Raw genomic sequence first — 12,657 nt, forward strand, 5'->3', positions numbered from 1 at the left:
TAATTGGACGGTGCCTGGAGCTCAGCTCTCGCAGTAGCGTTTCCTTGTGCACTAGCTGGCTGTTTGACTTGAACAAAACCCGCCCCGGGGTGGTTCCCGGCGTTCGCGCAGACCCTGTCTCAGAGTACGAGAGCCGCGCTGCTCTCCTGGCCGCTAGGGGGCGAGGCCGGCGCTCCGCCCCTTCCGGCGGCCCTCTCGGCGTCACACTCGCTGGGCGGGGCCCGCCTGAGCCCTCGCGGCTTCCGTCGGGGCGCGCGTGCGCTCGGGAGCGCGCGAGGCGGCGTAGACCGGTGCTGCGGGCACGCGGCGGCCGGCGCCATGGCGGACTACCTGATCAGCGGCGGCACCGGCTACGTGCCCGACGACGGGCTGACGGCGCAGCAGCTCTTCAGCTGCGGCGATGGGCTCACCTACAAGTGAGTGGGGCCGGCAGCGAGGCCGAGCGCTCTGAGCGGGGCCTCTGCGGGGGGCCGGGGGCGCGGGGCCGGGGCGATGCGCTGCGGTCGCTGACGCGTCTCCCCTCGTTACCTCTGTAGCGATTTTCTCATCCTCCCGGGATACATCGACTTCACGGCGGACCAGGTGGTGAGTGATCGGGTCGGGGAACGGGCCGGGGGGACCGGGCCGGGGACCGGGTCCTAGTCCGGTGCCGCCGCTCACCCACCACCTACCTCCCCACTAGGACCTGACCTCGGCACTAACCAAGAGGATCACCCTGAAAACTCCACTGGTCTCCTCTCCTATGGACACGGTCACCGAGGCCAGCATGGCCATTGCCATGGCGGTGAGTGCGGCCCCTGAGGCCGGGCATGGCCTGCCGCTGCCATGGGCTGGGCTTCTCTGCCGTCCTTACCGAGGCTGGAGGGGTCTGGCCCGGAGCGGGGGCTGGAGATGCTGTTTGAATTGCCTGTCTGCTCTGGGGTCACCTAAACATGCCAGAGATCCTCCTGCAGCCGCCTCCGGGTGCAGACCTGCTTCTGGGCTTCTCCCTGGCGTTCCCTGAGGCTATGAGCAGAGAAACAGAGCCTGAGGGAATCTTAGAGCCACAGAATAGTATGGATTGGAAGGGGCTATGGAGATCATCTAACCCCCTGCCCATGCTAAAGCTGAGTCACCTAGAGCGGGTTGCACGGACGGGATCGCGTCCAGGCGGGCTTTGAATCTCTCCCGAGAAGGAGGCATGGGGCAGGGAAGCCAAGCCTGCAGGCAGGCATTCTGCGCATCCCTTGCAGTGCCAGCCTGGCTCCCTGGCGGTGGCCTGGCTGATCCAGCTCTCTGTGCCCAGGTGAGGCGCTGGGTAGTTTTTACAGGGACTAACAGTTGCCTTTGTGTTACCAGCTCACCGGGGGAATTGGGTTCATCCACCACAACTGCACCCCAGAGTTCCAGGCTAATGAAGTGCGGAAGGTGAAGGTGAGTGGCTGGAGTGGCATCAACAAAGCATGCTCACAGGGTTCCTGGTGGAGGTGTGCTGTGGGGTTTGGCCCTGAAGGAGGAGTTGAGAGAGGAGCCTGTTAAAGTGTGATGAATCTCAGTGTTTCAGAGCAGTGGCACTGCCATGGGTACCTGTGCAAACCTCTTGTTGGGTGTTAGGTATTGTCCTATGAGCAGCCTGGGATTTGAGAACTGTCAGGCCTCCTGGTGTGAGAGTATTCCCCATAATGTCTAGAAGGAGGTTAGCCTGGGAACTCTTGGGAATCTAATGCTGCTTGGGTGAGCCTTGGAGCTAGCTTGGGAGTCATCCTGTCAGTGAGCACATGGCCAGGTCGGGTGGCTGCAGACCTTTGTGAGCAGCCGCAGTGAGCACCAGGCACGTGTCCAGCTTCTGCTTGGTCCAGCAGTGCTGCTCAGTGTGGCTGGTGAATTTCCTTCCTTTCAGAAATACGAACAAGGATTCATCACAGACCCTGTGGTGCTAAGTCCCAACGACCGAGTGCGAGACGTGTTTGAAGCAAAAGCTCGTCACGGATTCTGTGGGATTCCCATCACAGACAACGGGAAGATGGGGGGCAAGCTGGTCGGGATCATCTCATCTCGAGATATTGATTTCCTGAAAGAGTCAGAGCATGACTTGCCTCTTGGTGAGGTGAGAAAAGCTTGTGAGCACCTAATGGGTGTGAGTGCTGCGTTTAGGAAGCAGTGTGGCTTGTGATGAGGAGAAGGGTGAGTGCATGGCTGTGAGGATGCTGCATCACTGGCAGGGAGCAGCTCCATGTTAGCTCTGCAGACCTATCTCTAACCGTATTTCCAGGGGAGAGCACCTCGTTCATTTATGCTCTCTGCAGCTCCTGCAGTGCAGATACAGAACAATGCAGTTAGCATGCATGTGACTTCTCCTGTGGATTTACCTTTCAGTGTGGTGGAAGCCATCTTCTCCATACCTGGCGCTCTCCCCGCGTTCAGTCATTAATTTCTGGCATTCCTGGCTGCTGCAGTGGTTTATATGTAGTGGTCCTGGTGCTGGCCAGGGTTGCAGCAGCTAGGCTGTACCCAGCAAGCTCTTGCAAGTGTTGATCTTCCTTTTCTGGAACTGCATTGCACTATGTGCCTTATCTAGGCCACTTGCTGTTTAAAATACTCCCTGAAGTTGGAAAGGGGTAGTTTAGCTTTCACAATGCTTGGTCTTCAAACTTGCCTCCTAGAGGGGAGCACTCTCTGTGGTGCTGGTTGCCATTAGTTCTGGTGTTCCTGTTACGCGAGCTGTGTAACCGTAGACCCGCGGTGCTGTCAGGTTACACCACCAGTGCCTCTCAGCCTGGCTCTGCTTTTGACTCAGGACTATTTTTAGCTCTTGCTGACCAAACCTCATATCATGTGCTCATCCCTGTTTGGTTTGAAATCGCCTAAAAATACCTGTACAGGAATCTTAAACCTGGAGTGGGTTTTAAGAGTGCACATGGCCCTTTGAAGCAACGCTGGCCCGTTCAGAGAAGACAGATAAGAATCTCCTCTCATCCTTTATATGGCTCTTCTAGCACTGCAAAACTGGAACCTTGCTGCACTTAGCATTTGGTGCTTGCCTCTGTCATCAGACAAGGCTGACGAGATGAATGCTCTCCTAGACCTCTCCCTACTCACCATGCAGCAGTCATCCTGCTGAGCCATTTGTTGCCATCCAGTTGAACACACAGGTCTCCTGTAGCTCAGGAGGTGTATGGATGTGACAGCATATGGTTGTGATTCCTCAGGCTTATCCTGAGATGTGGGTTCTGTCCCAGGCAGGATTTTGTGTGGCTGCAGGCAAGGTGATCCACTTCCCTGTTCTTCTGGTATAGTGACTCAAGCATTGTCTCTCTGTTGTGTGCAGCAAATCTACCTTCCTTGAGGGTTAGAGCGTTCCCTTGTAGCTTTACCTGGCCTTCTCAAGTAACCTTTTATGAAAACATCCTGTGTGAGGTTTGTGATTGCAGAATACTGCAGGTGGGGAGGGGCCTCAAGGTCTGTTGTCAAGCCTTCTGCTTGAGGTGTGTTCAGCTGGAGCAGGCTGTGTGGGGGCTATGTCTGAGACTCATGGATGGAGCTTTTTCACTGCCTCTCTGGGCTGCTCTCCCAGTGCTTGACCACTGTTGTCATGAAAGCTTTTCTCTGTATGCCACGTCAGATGTTCCCATGTTCCAGCTTGCGTCCATTGCCCCTTGCCTTTCACTGTGCTTGTTTGTCAGCAGTGAGCATGGGTGAGGTGAGTCTGTTTGTTTGGATTGAAGCTACTCCTTTGCCCCACTGACCTTCCCAGCAGCAGTGGTAGTTTATTCTGAACAGAACCCTTTCAGACCTTGTGTGCTGGGGATTGCTACCTGAAAATGAGCTTGGGAGTAGCGTTTCTGGCAGAGCAGCATGGGACTCTGAAAGTGTTTTTGTCCCTTACTTGCCTGCCCTCAGTTAAAAGGGAGAGCTGTTTGGATGACTTCCCAAGCAAGGCTCGTGTGAGAGCCATCCCTTGCCTCTAGGTACTCTCCCTCAGCTTGTTGAGGCCATTCACTACATCAGTGGATTTGGGAGCCAATGGCCGCTGCTTGCCTAGAGTCTGGTCACTGGGGGCTGTTCCTCTGTGCTTCTGGAGGCAAGTTGCTGTGCTGTGGGCTCCTTCGTAGAGCACGCCCAGACGGCTGCTGCAGTGTTTCACGTGGGCAGAGGGCCTCAGTATTTTCAGATCAGTGCGAAGGTGTTCTTGTGACTTTGTGACTGCTTTCTCCCACTAGATTATGACAAAGCGGGAGGATCTTGTCGTGGCCCCAGCTGGTGTCATGTTGAAAGAAGCAAATGAAATCCTGCAAAGGAGTAAAAAAGGTACCCGAGAACGTCTGCAGTGTGAGGGAGAGCTGTGGAAATGCTGGGCTGGAAGCAGGAGTGGGTGGATGTGGGCACCTGTCCCTGTGTGGCTGGAACATGGGAGGGCTGTGTTCCAGCATGCGGGGAGGCGGTGAGGAGTGAGTGCCCTCAGCCCTCTGCCAGGGTACAGAGTTCACATGCGGTCATCTCAAATCTGTTTGAAGTTGAGGGATTCTTGGCAGCACAGGAGCTTGGCTGTTCAGCCACACATCTGCAGTTCTCTGTCCTGGCCTTCACATTTTGGCATTCAGTTAAGCTCTGCGAGGGTTTGATAATTTGGCTTTTAACAAAGTGTCTTGGGTCTAATTATTTAAAAAGCATTGTGAAAATACTGAGTCTCCCTCCAGCCCTGCAAACTCCTTGCTCTGTTTCCCAAGCCAGGGCTGCTGGACCCGTGGCCAAGCAGGGTTTGGTGGCACATGTCTTTGAGCCTCCATTTTGTACCAGTTGCTGCCTGCCTGATGCTCCTGGTCTGCTGCGCTGCGCCAGGCTAACGTCTGTCCCCTGCAGAAGTCTACAGTGATGTTCTTTCTGTTTGTTCCAAGGCAAGCTGCCAATTGTTAATGAAGATGATGAGCTGGTGGCTATCATTGCCCGCACTGATCTGAAGAAGAACCGAGACTACCCTCTGGCTTCTAAGGATTCCAAGAAGCAGCTGCTCTGCGGTGCCGCTATCGGGACTCATGAAGACGACAAGTACCGGCTGGATCTCCTGGTGCAGGCTGGTGTGGATGTGGTAGTGCTGGTGAGCCAAAAAACCTCTGGAGGTTTGGATGGGCTGAGCATTCAGTTTGAGTGAATCTCTCTGACTGACAGTGGGGCAGTAGCTTGGCACTTACCGTTTTTGTTACAGGCACCTCTGCAAAATCTTCTGCAAATGCTTCTTGTAGTCTGCTGCCATTTTCTCTAATGTTCCTAACAAGCTTGGAATAGTTGGCTTCCTAGATTTTCCCTTCAGCTCCTTGGTGTTACTGTGTTATTCTCTTAACTGCTTGATATTTGGGAATGTGGGTCCAGAGCTGCTCTGTTTGTCTTCTCTGGCCTAGAATGTTTCAGGCACAGCAGTCGCTGCCTGTATTTGCACACTGCTTTCTCATTGATTGTTGGCTTGCAAGTCCACCATGCTCTGAGTAGCCTTGCAACTGGAAATGTTTAACATACGCCATCAGCTGACTGGGTCATGGGGATTGGCAGGGCCTGAGTGCTTGGTGGTCAATATCTGGTATTTCAGTGGCTTTGCTGTGTGTTAAGGAGAGATGCACTCCCCTGCCAGCCCTTCTGGCTTTCACAAGGAGCATTCATTGCTGTTGGTGTCCTAATAGTAGAGCCAGATGGTTCTCACCTGCGGCCAGATGTACTCCTTTTTTCCTGTTGTAGAAGGCACAGGATTTAAAATGTGAGGGATATTACTGAAGTCTATATAACTGCCCTACACAGGGAAGGTATGTTATTAGCTTGGCAGCAGCTTCTCCTCTGGTTCAGTCCTCAGTTTGGGGAGTCATCTTGCCCACGTAGTCAGCTTAGCAGAGACCCCAGTAAGCAGAGTGAAGATCTGAGGCTCTTCAGAAGCTGTGTTAGTAATCCTGTGCAGAAATTGATTTTCTTTCTGTTTTACAGGACTCCTCTCAAGGGAATTCCATCTTCCAGATCAATATGATAAAATACATTAAGGAGAAGTATCCCAACCTGCAGGTTATTGGAGGAAACGGTAGGCATGTGTTGGAGGCTGTTCTTGTCTTGAAGTTTGTCTCTTTGACATAAAGGGAGTTGCAGGATTATGAATGAAACAGTTCTCTTGGTTAATGTCTGAACTGAAAATGGTTTCCTCTGGCTTGTGGAACAGAGCAAGACCCCTCTGCAGGCACAGGGCAGTACCCTGCTGCCACAGCTGCAAGTATTTTGAAGCCTTTGTTCTGCAGCACAGTGTGCTACAGCTCTCTAGCCTGTTACATGTTAACTGTTGTTATGCACCAGTTTAAAACTTTTGGTAATAATAATGAATATTGTGTAATGTGGAAATGTAATGGAAATTTTCCCTGCCTCTTGACAGCAGGGTGCAGCAGTCCTTGTCTTTACCTGACTGGTGTTACAGGTGTTGCTGTTAGGCTGTATTCTGTGATCCCTAGCTGGTGTGCCCCAAAGAGTGCTTGGCACTGTGTAGTGACCTCTGCTACCTCAGCCTTTGGGTATAAGCATGTGGCAGAGTAGCCTGAAGGGCCAGTGTCAGCTCACCCAATGGGGACAGCTGGGCCTGATGGCAGGGGACAGCCAAGCCTGGCTGTGACACAGGCTGCATGCTATGGGCAAGGGATGTTCACATCCATGGGGACAACACTAGGGCAGGGTGGTGTGCACAGATCTGCTTGTCTCTTCAAACCAGTTTCTGCTCCTCACAGTTGTGACTGCTGCTCAGGCCAAGAACCTCATTGACGCAGGGGTTGATGCCCTGAGAGTCGGGATGGGCAGTGGCTCCATCTGCATCACACAAGAAGGTGAGAGAGATCAGCTGTCTCCTAAATATGCTGAGGGCACCTGTTTAACAGCGATTCCAGGCTGAAAAGCAGCATAGCTGGGATGGACTTCTTCTGTCTAAAGGGCAGTGTCCAACAGCAGGGCCATCTTTCACTCCCTTTGTCCAGGACATTCTTGTCACCTGGGTCAAACCTTTGGGGTGGCAGCAGCAGCAGCAAAGGCATTTCCCAGTACTGACCGAGGCTGAGTAGAGCAGGTGTGGCACATGTGGCTTTGCCTGACAGGAGGCACTGGCTTGGTGTGGGATGGGGCTGGTGCTCTGCAGGGAGAGGGGCTTACTGGATGCCTAGTGCTGAGTGTGGAGCCCACTGGGCTGTCTGTGCTCCCCTTCCTTCTGGCAGCAGTGTGTGTGGTGCTTGAGAATGGTCCCGCTGGGCTGGATGCCTCTGCAGTTTTCAGGCCAAAATGGGATTTCTGGGCCATTGTCTGTGCAGTTAGCCAGAGCTTGTGTGGGGCAGAGGCAGTGTTAGTTAAAAGGTGGAGAAGGGCATCCCCAGAGCCTGGGGAAGGGCTTCCTTGAGGACAGACTCATTCCTTGTGTTTTAAACCCGGCAGGTGAGGTGCAGAGAGGTGGTGCTGTGAACGCACTGCAGCCCACAAACGCAAGTCCTTTCTGCTTTGTTCCTTGGTCCTCACCAGGGCAGGGCAGCAAGAGGCTGGCTGATAGCTGAAGGTGCTGCATTGGCTCTGCTGGTTCCAGCATGCAGCTTTTGAGCAGCCCTGGACCGGGGCTGCTTTTCTGCTTTGCTTTCCTTGGAGCTCTTACTCCAGGGGTTTTCCACTCAGGGTGGCCTGTCTCAGGTGACCTTTCTAGTGAGGTTGTGTCCATATAGCCAGAGCAGAACCAGGATGCATGTGGCCTCCTCTGGCTCTGAGGCTAAGGACCCACTGAGGCATGCTGCTTTCTGCAGCAGGCTGAACGGCTTCAGAGGGTCCCTGTCCTGGCTGCCACAGGAGGTGGGTTTGGGTGCTGGTTTTGGGCAAGGAACAGAGCAGAGGTAAAATGTGGTACTTCCCAGGAGAGGTGGTTGCAAAACTCTTAACTGCAGCTCCCCGAGATTTTTGTCCCTCTTAGGGCAAGAACTCTGTCTCTTTGGGTTAGGGTGTCACCTCTCTAGATGGCTGCTGGGGTAGGGTGAGCACATGCTGCACACAGCCAGGCCTGGCTGGCCTGGAGCTGGCCTCTGGCTTGGCTTGGGCTAGGTAGGATTTGCAAGGTCAGCTCTGTCCCACACTGTATGCTCTGCCTAGTAGCTGGTCACTGCTGGGGTCCTTTGTTCTGCTGCTGTTCTTCTGTCTCTAAAATGTGTGTTTGTTTTTGTTTAGCTGCTCCAAAGATCCCTCCAGACCTAAAGTCCCACAGCCCCAAATGCCCTTCTACTGTCACGGGCACCTATAGTAAGTCACTTGCCCTGTTCCCAACCCTAATTACGTGTCTTGAAGCAGGACCCTGATTTGGCTGCACATGGCCCTACTGCTTGTTTGAGAGTAATTTAGCTGTAGATGCACTTGGGGTTTTGTGGCTTTGGATACTGGTTTTGAATCTGAAATGTAAGCTGAGAAGCCTTTCTGAATTCTTAAAGCAGGGTCTGAATTGTCAAAGTTGAGGGCAGTCAGGCCATTTTCTACTCCCAAAATCCACAGTTAGAAGCCTGATTGGGCCTCTGAATCTCAGACCAGGCATGTCCCTGCTGACCCCATGCTGGGAGGTGATCCCTGAGCAGTCCTCAATCCTGCTTTGAACCTGGCCTCAGGTGTGGGGAAGTTGTGCACTGACTAAGCTTCACTTGAAGTGAACTCTCCTGGGCTTACAGAGGGATTTAATTGCATGTGGCCATCCTGGCAGCTGTGAACCAGAACCACTGACACCTGTGCAGGGAAGGGGCTCTTACCCTACCCAGCACAGGCTGCTGTGTTGTCTGTTCTGCACTACTCTGATGCTACCACATTGAGCAGCCACTTAAAGCAAGCCCTGTATTTTGCCCTTGCTCCTAGTTTTGATGCACCTCAAAAGGAAAGAGGCATCTCTTGAGGATCCCAGGTTTTCTCTAGCAGATGATCTTGTAGGGCCACCCTTTGCAGATAGGCTGAAATACACAAACCCTCACCCAGACCACTCTGTGTGTGTGTGTGTGTGTGCTCTGAACCTGCTTTGTAAGCCTCTGCTCTGAAGCTGTGGTGCTGGGCACTGGGACAGTCGGAAGAGAGCGCTGTTCCCAGGGGCCCTGAGCCAAGCTGTTCATTAAAGGGCTGGTCTCTGTGGTTGCTCCGGTGAGATTTCTGCAGACCCTGCACTGTCTACAGCACGATCACATAGGCCCTGGACTCTAGACCCACCCAAACCAGGTGCTTCCCTCCACAGAGTTTTTCCCTTGCAGGACTTTTTGTCTGCAACGTGGCCTTTATCAGAGCGGGACCCAGCGAGACCATCTCTTTAACACTAACGGCATTCACCTTGCAGCTGGCAGACTCTGGCTGGCTGAGCCTCAGCTTACTGACAAGTTTTGTTTGATTAAAATCAGTCCTTTCATGATTTCAGCCTGGAGTCTGGATTCCCTCTCTCAGCAGCTGCTGCTGAGCACTGGGAGTGGAGCAACTGCAGACTCCTGGCCTTGGCAAACCTCTGCCAGGGATGTGCTGCCAGGGATGTGTTGCCAGTGCTGCTGCCAAGCAGACTAAACCACACCTGGAGGTCACACTCCAAGTACTAACCCTGCATGGCCATGACCTTACCTGGTGTATCAGACTAACTGTGACTGGAGAAAAGGCTTCCGGTTAATTGTGGGGAAGGGAAGTCTCCTTGAGAGAAGCTCATCTTGGTGTATGTGCATGCCTGTGGCTGACAAATGTGTTACAAGATGTGCCCTGTGCTGGCTTTCCCTTGCACAGCAGGAAGCCTCTGACTGCTGGGAAGAGAAGGTGAATCCAGAGCTATTAACTCCCTTCCCATGGGGCAGCTAAATGTGATGGAAGCCTTGCTGCATTGCAGGGCAGGAACATGGAATTGTTTCCCATAAGCAATCAAATCATCCTGCCCATTTCTTTCTCCACTGCTGCATGTGTGTTTGTGTGTGTGTGCAGATGTATATATATAAAGATCTCTGTACATATATATACATACCAGCTCTCCCAGCCAGCTGCCTTTCCATGCAAGAAGCACATCAGGCAGCTGCTGGGTATATGGAGAAGGGGTCTGGCAGCGCTACGAAGCTGTGTGCGCTGAGACTTGGCTTCCTCCCACGGGTGCTACGGAGAGGGACTTTTGTAGTCTGCTCCACTTCTTCCCAACCTCCCCACGTCTGCTGTGCACCAGGACGAGCAGCAAGTTTCGGCTGATCCCAGAATCCAGTCCCAGGATTATCCACAGCTTTCTGGAGTCAAGGGCCATGAGGATGTCCCAGCAGGCATCTCTTGGGCATCTGCTTCTTTTACAACTCAGCCTAAGGAAGGAGTGTTCAGGGATTTGTGCGTTCCTGAGTGCTGGAGCATGTTTGTGCTGGAAGCCTCAAAGGGCCTGCTGGGGAGGTGACACACTGCTGGGGGGGGCTGACCTTTTCTCTGCTCTCTCCTTGCAGTGCTGGCGTGTGGCCGTCCCCAGGCCACAGCGGTCTACAAGGTGTCCGAATACGCCAGGAGGTTTGGCGTCCCTGTGATTGCCGACGGAGGCATCCAGACGGTTGGGCACATCGCAAAGGCTCTCGCGCTGGGCGCTTCCACAGGTGAGCAGCGCTGCGGGCGCCTGGGGCAGGCGTGCTGGAGGGAGCCTGCTAGGAAGAGTTTGCATGTGGCACCGCATTCTGGGCACGAGGATGCACCTGCAGGTGCCTGGGGACATCCAGCACAGCGCTGAGGGACTCGGAGGGTTTTGCAGCCACAGTTTTCCTGCTGATGACCTATTGTTTCTGGTGGTCTCTTGTGCTAGTGATGATGGGCTCCCTCCTAGCTGCCACCACGGAGGCCCCAGGGGAGTACTTCTTCTCAGATGGAATTAGGCTGAAGAAATACCGTGGCATGGGCTCACTAGATGCCATGGACAAGAACTTGGGCAGCCAGAACCGCTATTTTAGGTGAGAAATGATGCTTTGGGGCAGCAGAACAAGCTTTCGGGGCTTCTCTGCTTCACAGACTTACTTGATTTGTGTTTGCACACAGTGAGACAGACAAAATCAAAGTGGCCCAGGGAGTCTCTGGCGCAGTGCAGGACAAGGGCTCTATCCACAAGTTCATTCCCTACCTGATTGCTGGAATCCAGCATTCTTGCCAGGATATTGGTGCCAAGAGCCTGACCCAAGTCCGGTGAGTGTTTCCTCTCGATTGCGTTCTGGTTAGGTCACAGTGCTGCCATTTGGCATCCCTGAGCAAGCTGTACCCATGCTGCAGCATGTGCTGTGTGGTCTGACTTCACTGTAGTCCTCATCCTTCATCTCCAGTGGGCACTGTGTCATAGGTTTTCCAGGCACAGGGAGACAGGAACATAGTGTCTTGTGGCTTATTCAGATGGTTGGACTTGAAATGTTGGGATTACCTTACTCTGCCTGGCTCTTGGGAGCACAGCAAAGGTCATGCTGGAGGACCAGTGTCCTGCATCCCAGGTGCTCCAGCTGCCAGAGCACTGCCTTCCCTGGACATGGCTGGCTTGTGACATGTGTCCTTCCCCATCAGAGCTATGATGTACTCGGGAGAGCTCAAGTTTGAGAAGAGGACGACATCTGCCCAGGTGGAAGGAGGGGTGCATGGCCTTCACTCGTAAGTGCTTCTGGCAGGAGCCCCATCTCCCTGGGGTGGATGGTAGGGGGAGTTAAGTGCAGCCATCTTGTGCCTCAGCTGCCATGCTGCAGGCTTGGCACGCTTCTGGCTTCACCTGCTACTGCAGCTGGACTGAGCTGCAACCTGTCAGCTTGCCTGGGGTGGCACTCCTCTGGCCGCAGGGCATGAGCAGAGGAGCTGCCAGTGTACTGGTGCTGTGCCACGCTGGTACACTAAGAGCTGTCTTAACCATGCCTCTGGGCCTCACCCTGGGCAAGCTGGGTCAGTAAAGGGGCTCTGGTTTGCTGCCCCCTCACAGGTATGAGAAGCGCCTCTTCTGAAGTCTGTCTGCCTGTTGTCTGTCATCGTGCCACTCAGCCCTGCGCCACCCTGCGCAGGAGCTGCTCTTCCTGCAGAAGTGCCATTACTCTGTGGGCTGCCTGGAGCTCCCTGTGTCCCTTGGCTGCTTCATCACCACCCAACAGGGCGCACCCACCCCCTGCCCAGGAGCAGTGATCCTGGGCTGGTGCCTGGGGCCTTGCACGCGTTGACCGTGTTTTACAATAAAAGAGGAAAAGATGTGCAATTAGGGTCAGCCTGCAGTCCCTCTTCCTTCCCTCCTGCCTTTGTTCTCTTTCCTTGGCTCTCTCTTTCACATGCTTCGCCCTCTCAGAAGCAGCTGATGGCCCTAGAAGGCATACTGTGTGCTGTGACAGGGACCAGGGGGGTTGGGGGATGTTTAAAAAATAAAACACATTGCTGAGAGCAGGAAGCAAGTGGCTGCTGGGCAAGAAAGCAAATGGTTTTCACCAGCAGCAGTATCCAGGCTGCCACAGGACCCCATCCATTCAGCAGCTACAATGATGCAGGTGCTTATGTACCTTCCTGCATAGCCACCCACCCACATGCCCCTGGAAGTGCTCTGCAGCTACTTGCATGCATCAGGCCCACAGACCTGTATTTTGCCATGCCTCCCCTCATCACCAGTCTATTTTCTTCCTTCCCTTTGTTCTGCCCCTGAAGATCCTGCAGTCCTCACACCCCCCAGCA

The 12,657-nt window shown here is 53.8% G+C and overlaps 1 protein-coding gene across 2 annotated transcripts; it reads left to right on the forward strand.

Annotated features, from left to right (window-relative positions):
* The first annotated feature begins 266 nt into the window (after positions 1–266).
* Positions 267–12,193, forward strand: IMPDH2 (inosine monophosphate dehydrogenase 2). 2 transcript variants are annotated; one of them, XM_068154199.1, is made up of 15 exons: positions 267–416; positions 537–585; positions 683–784; positions 1,339–1,413; positions 1,880–2,086; positions 4,200–4,287; positions 4,875–5,074; positions 5,947–6,037; positions 6,726–6,821; positions 8,188–8,259; positions 10,437–10,580; positions 10,784–10,928; positions 11,014–11,157; positions 11,524–11,607; positions 11,927–12,193. In XM_068154199.1, the coding sequence occupies exons 1-15, from the start codon at positions 319–321 to the stop codon at positions 11,946–11,948; spliced, it is 1,617 nt and encodes a 538-aa protein (XP_068010300.1). In that variant the 5' UTR covers positions 267–318; the 3' UTR covers positions 11,949–12,193. The 2 variants fall into 2 exon arrangements, with proteins under 2 accessions (XP_068010300.1, XP_068010301.1); XM_068154200.1 differs by lacking the exon at positions 8,188–8,259 and having other exon boundaries at positions 268–416.
* Positions 12,194–12,657: the final 464 nt, after the last annotated feature.

Source organism: Melanerpes formicivorus, unplaced genomic scaffold (assembly GCF_026170545.1).
Source record: "Melanerpes formicivorus ecotype bairdi unplaced genomic scaffold, bMelFor1.0.p_v2 SCAF_28, whole genome shotgun sequence".
NCBI lineage: Eukaryota > Metazoa > Chordata > Aves > Piciformes > Picidae > Melanerpes > Melanerpes formicivorus.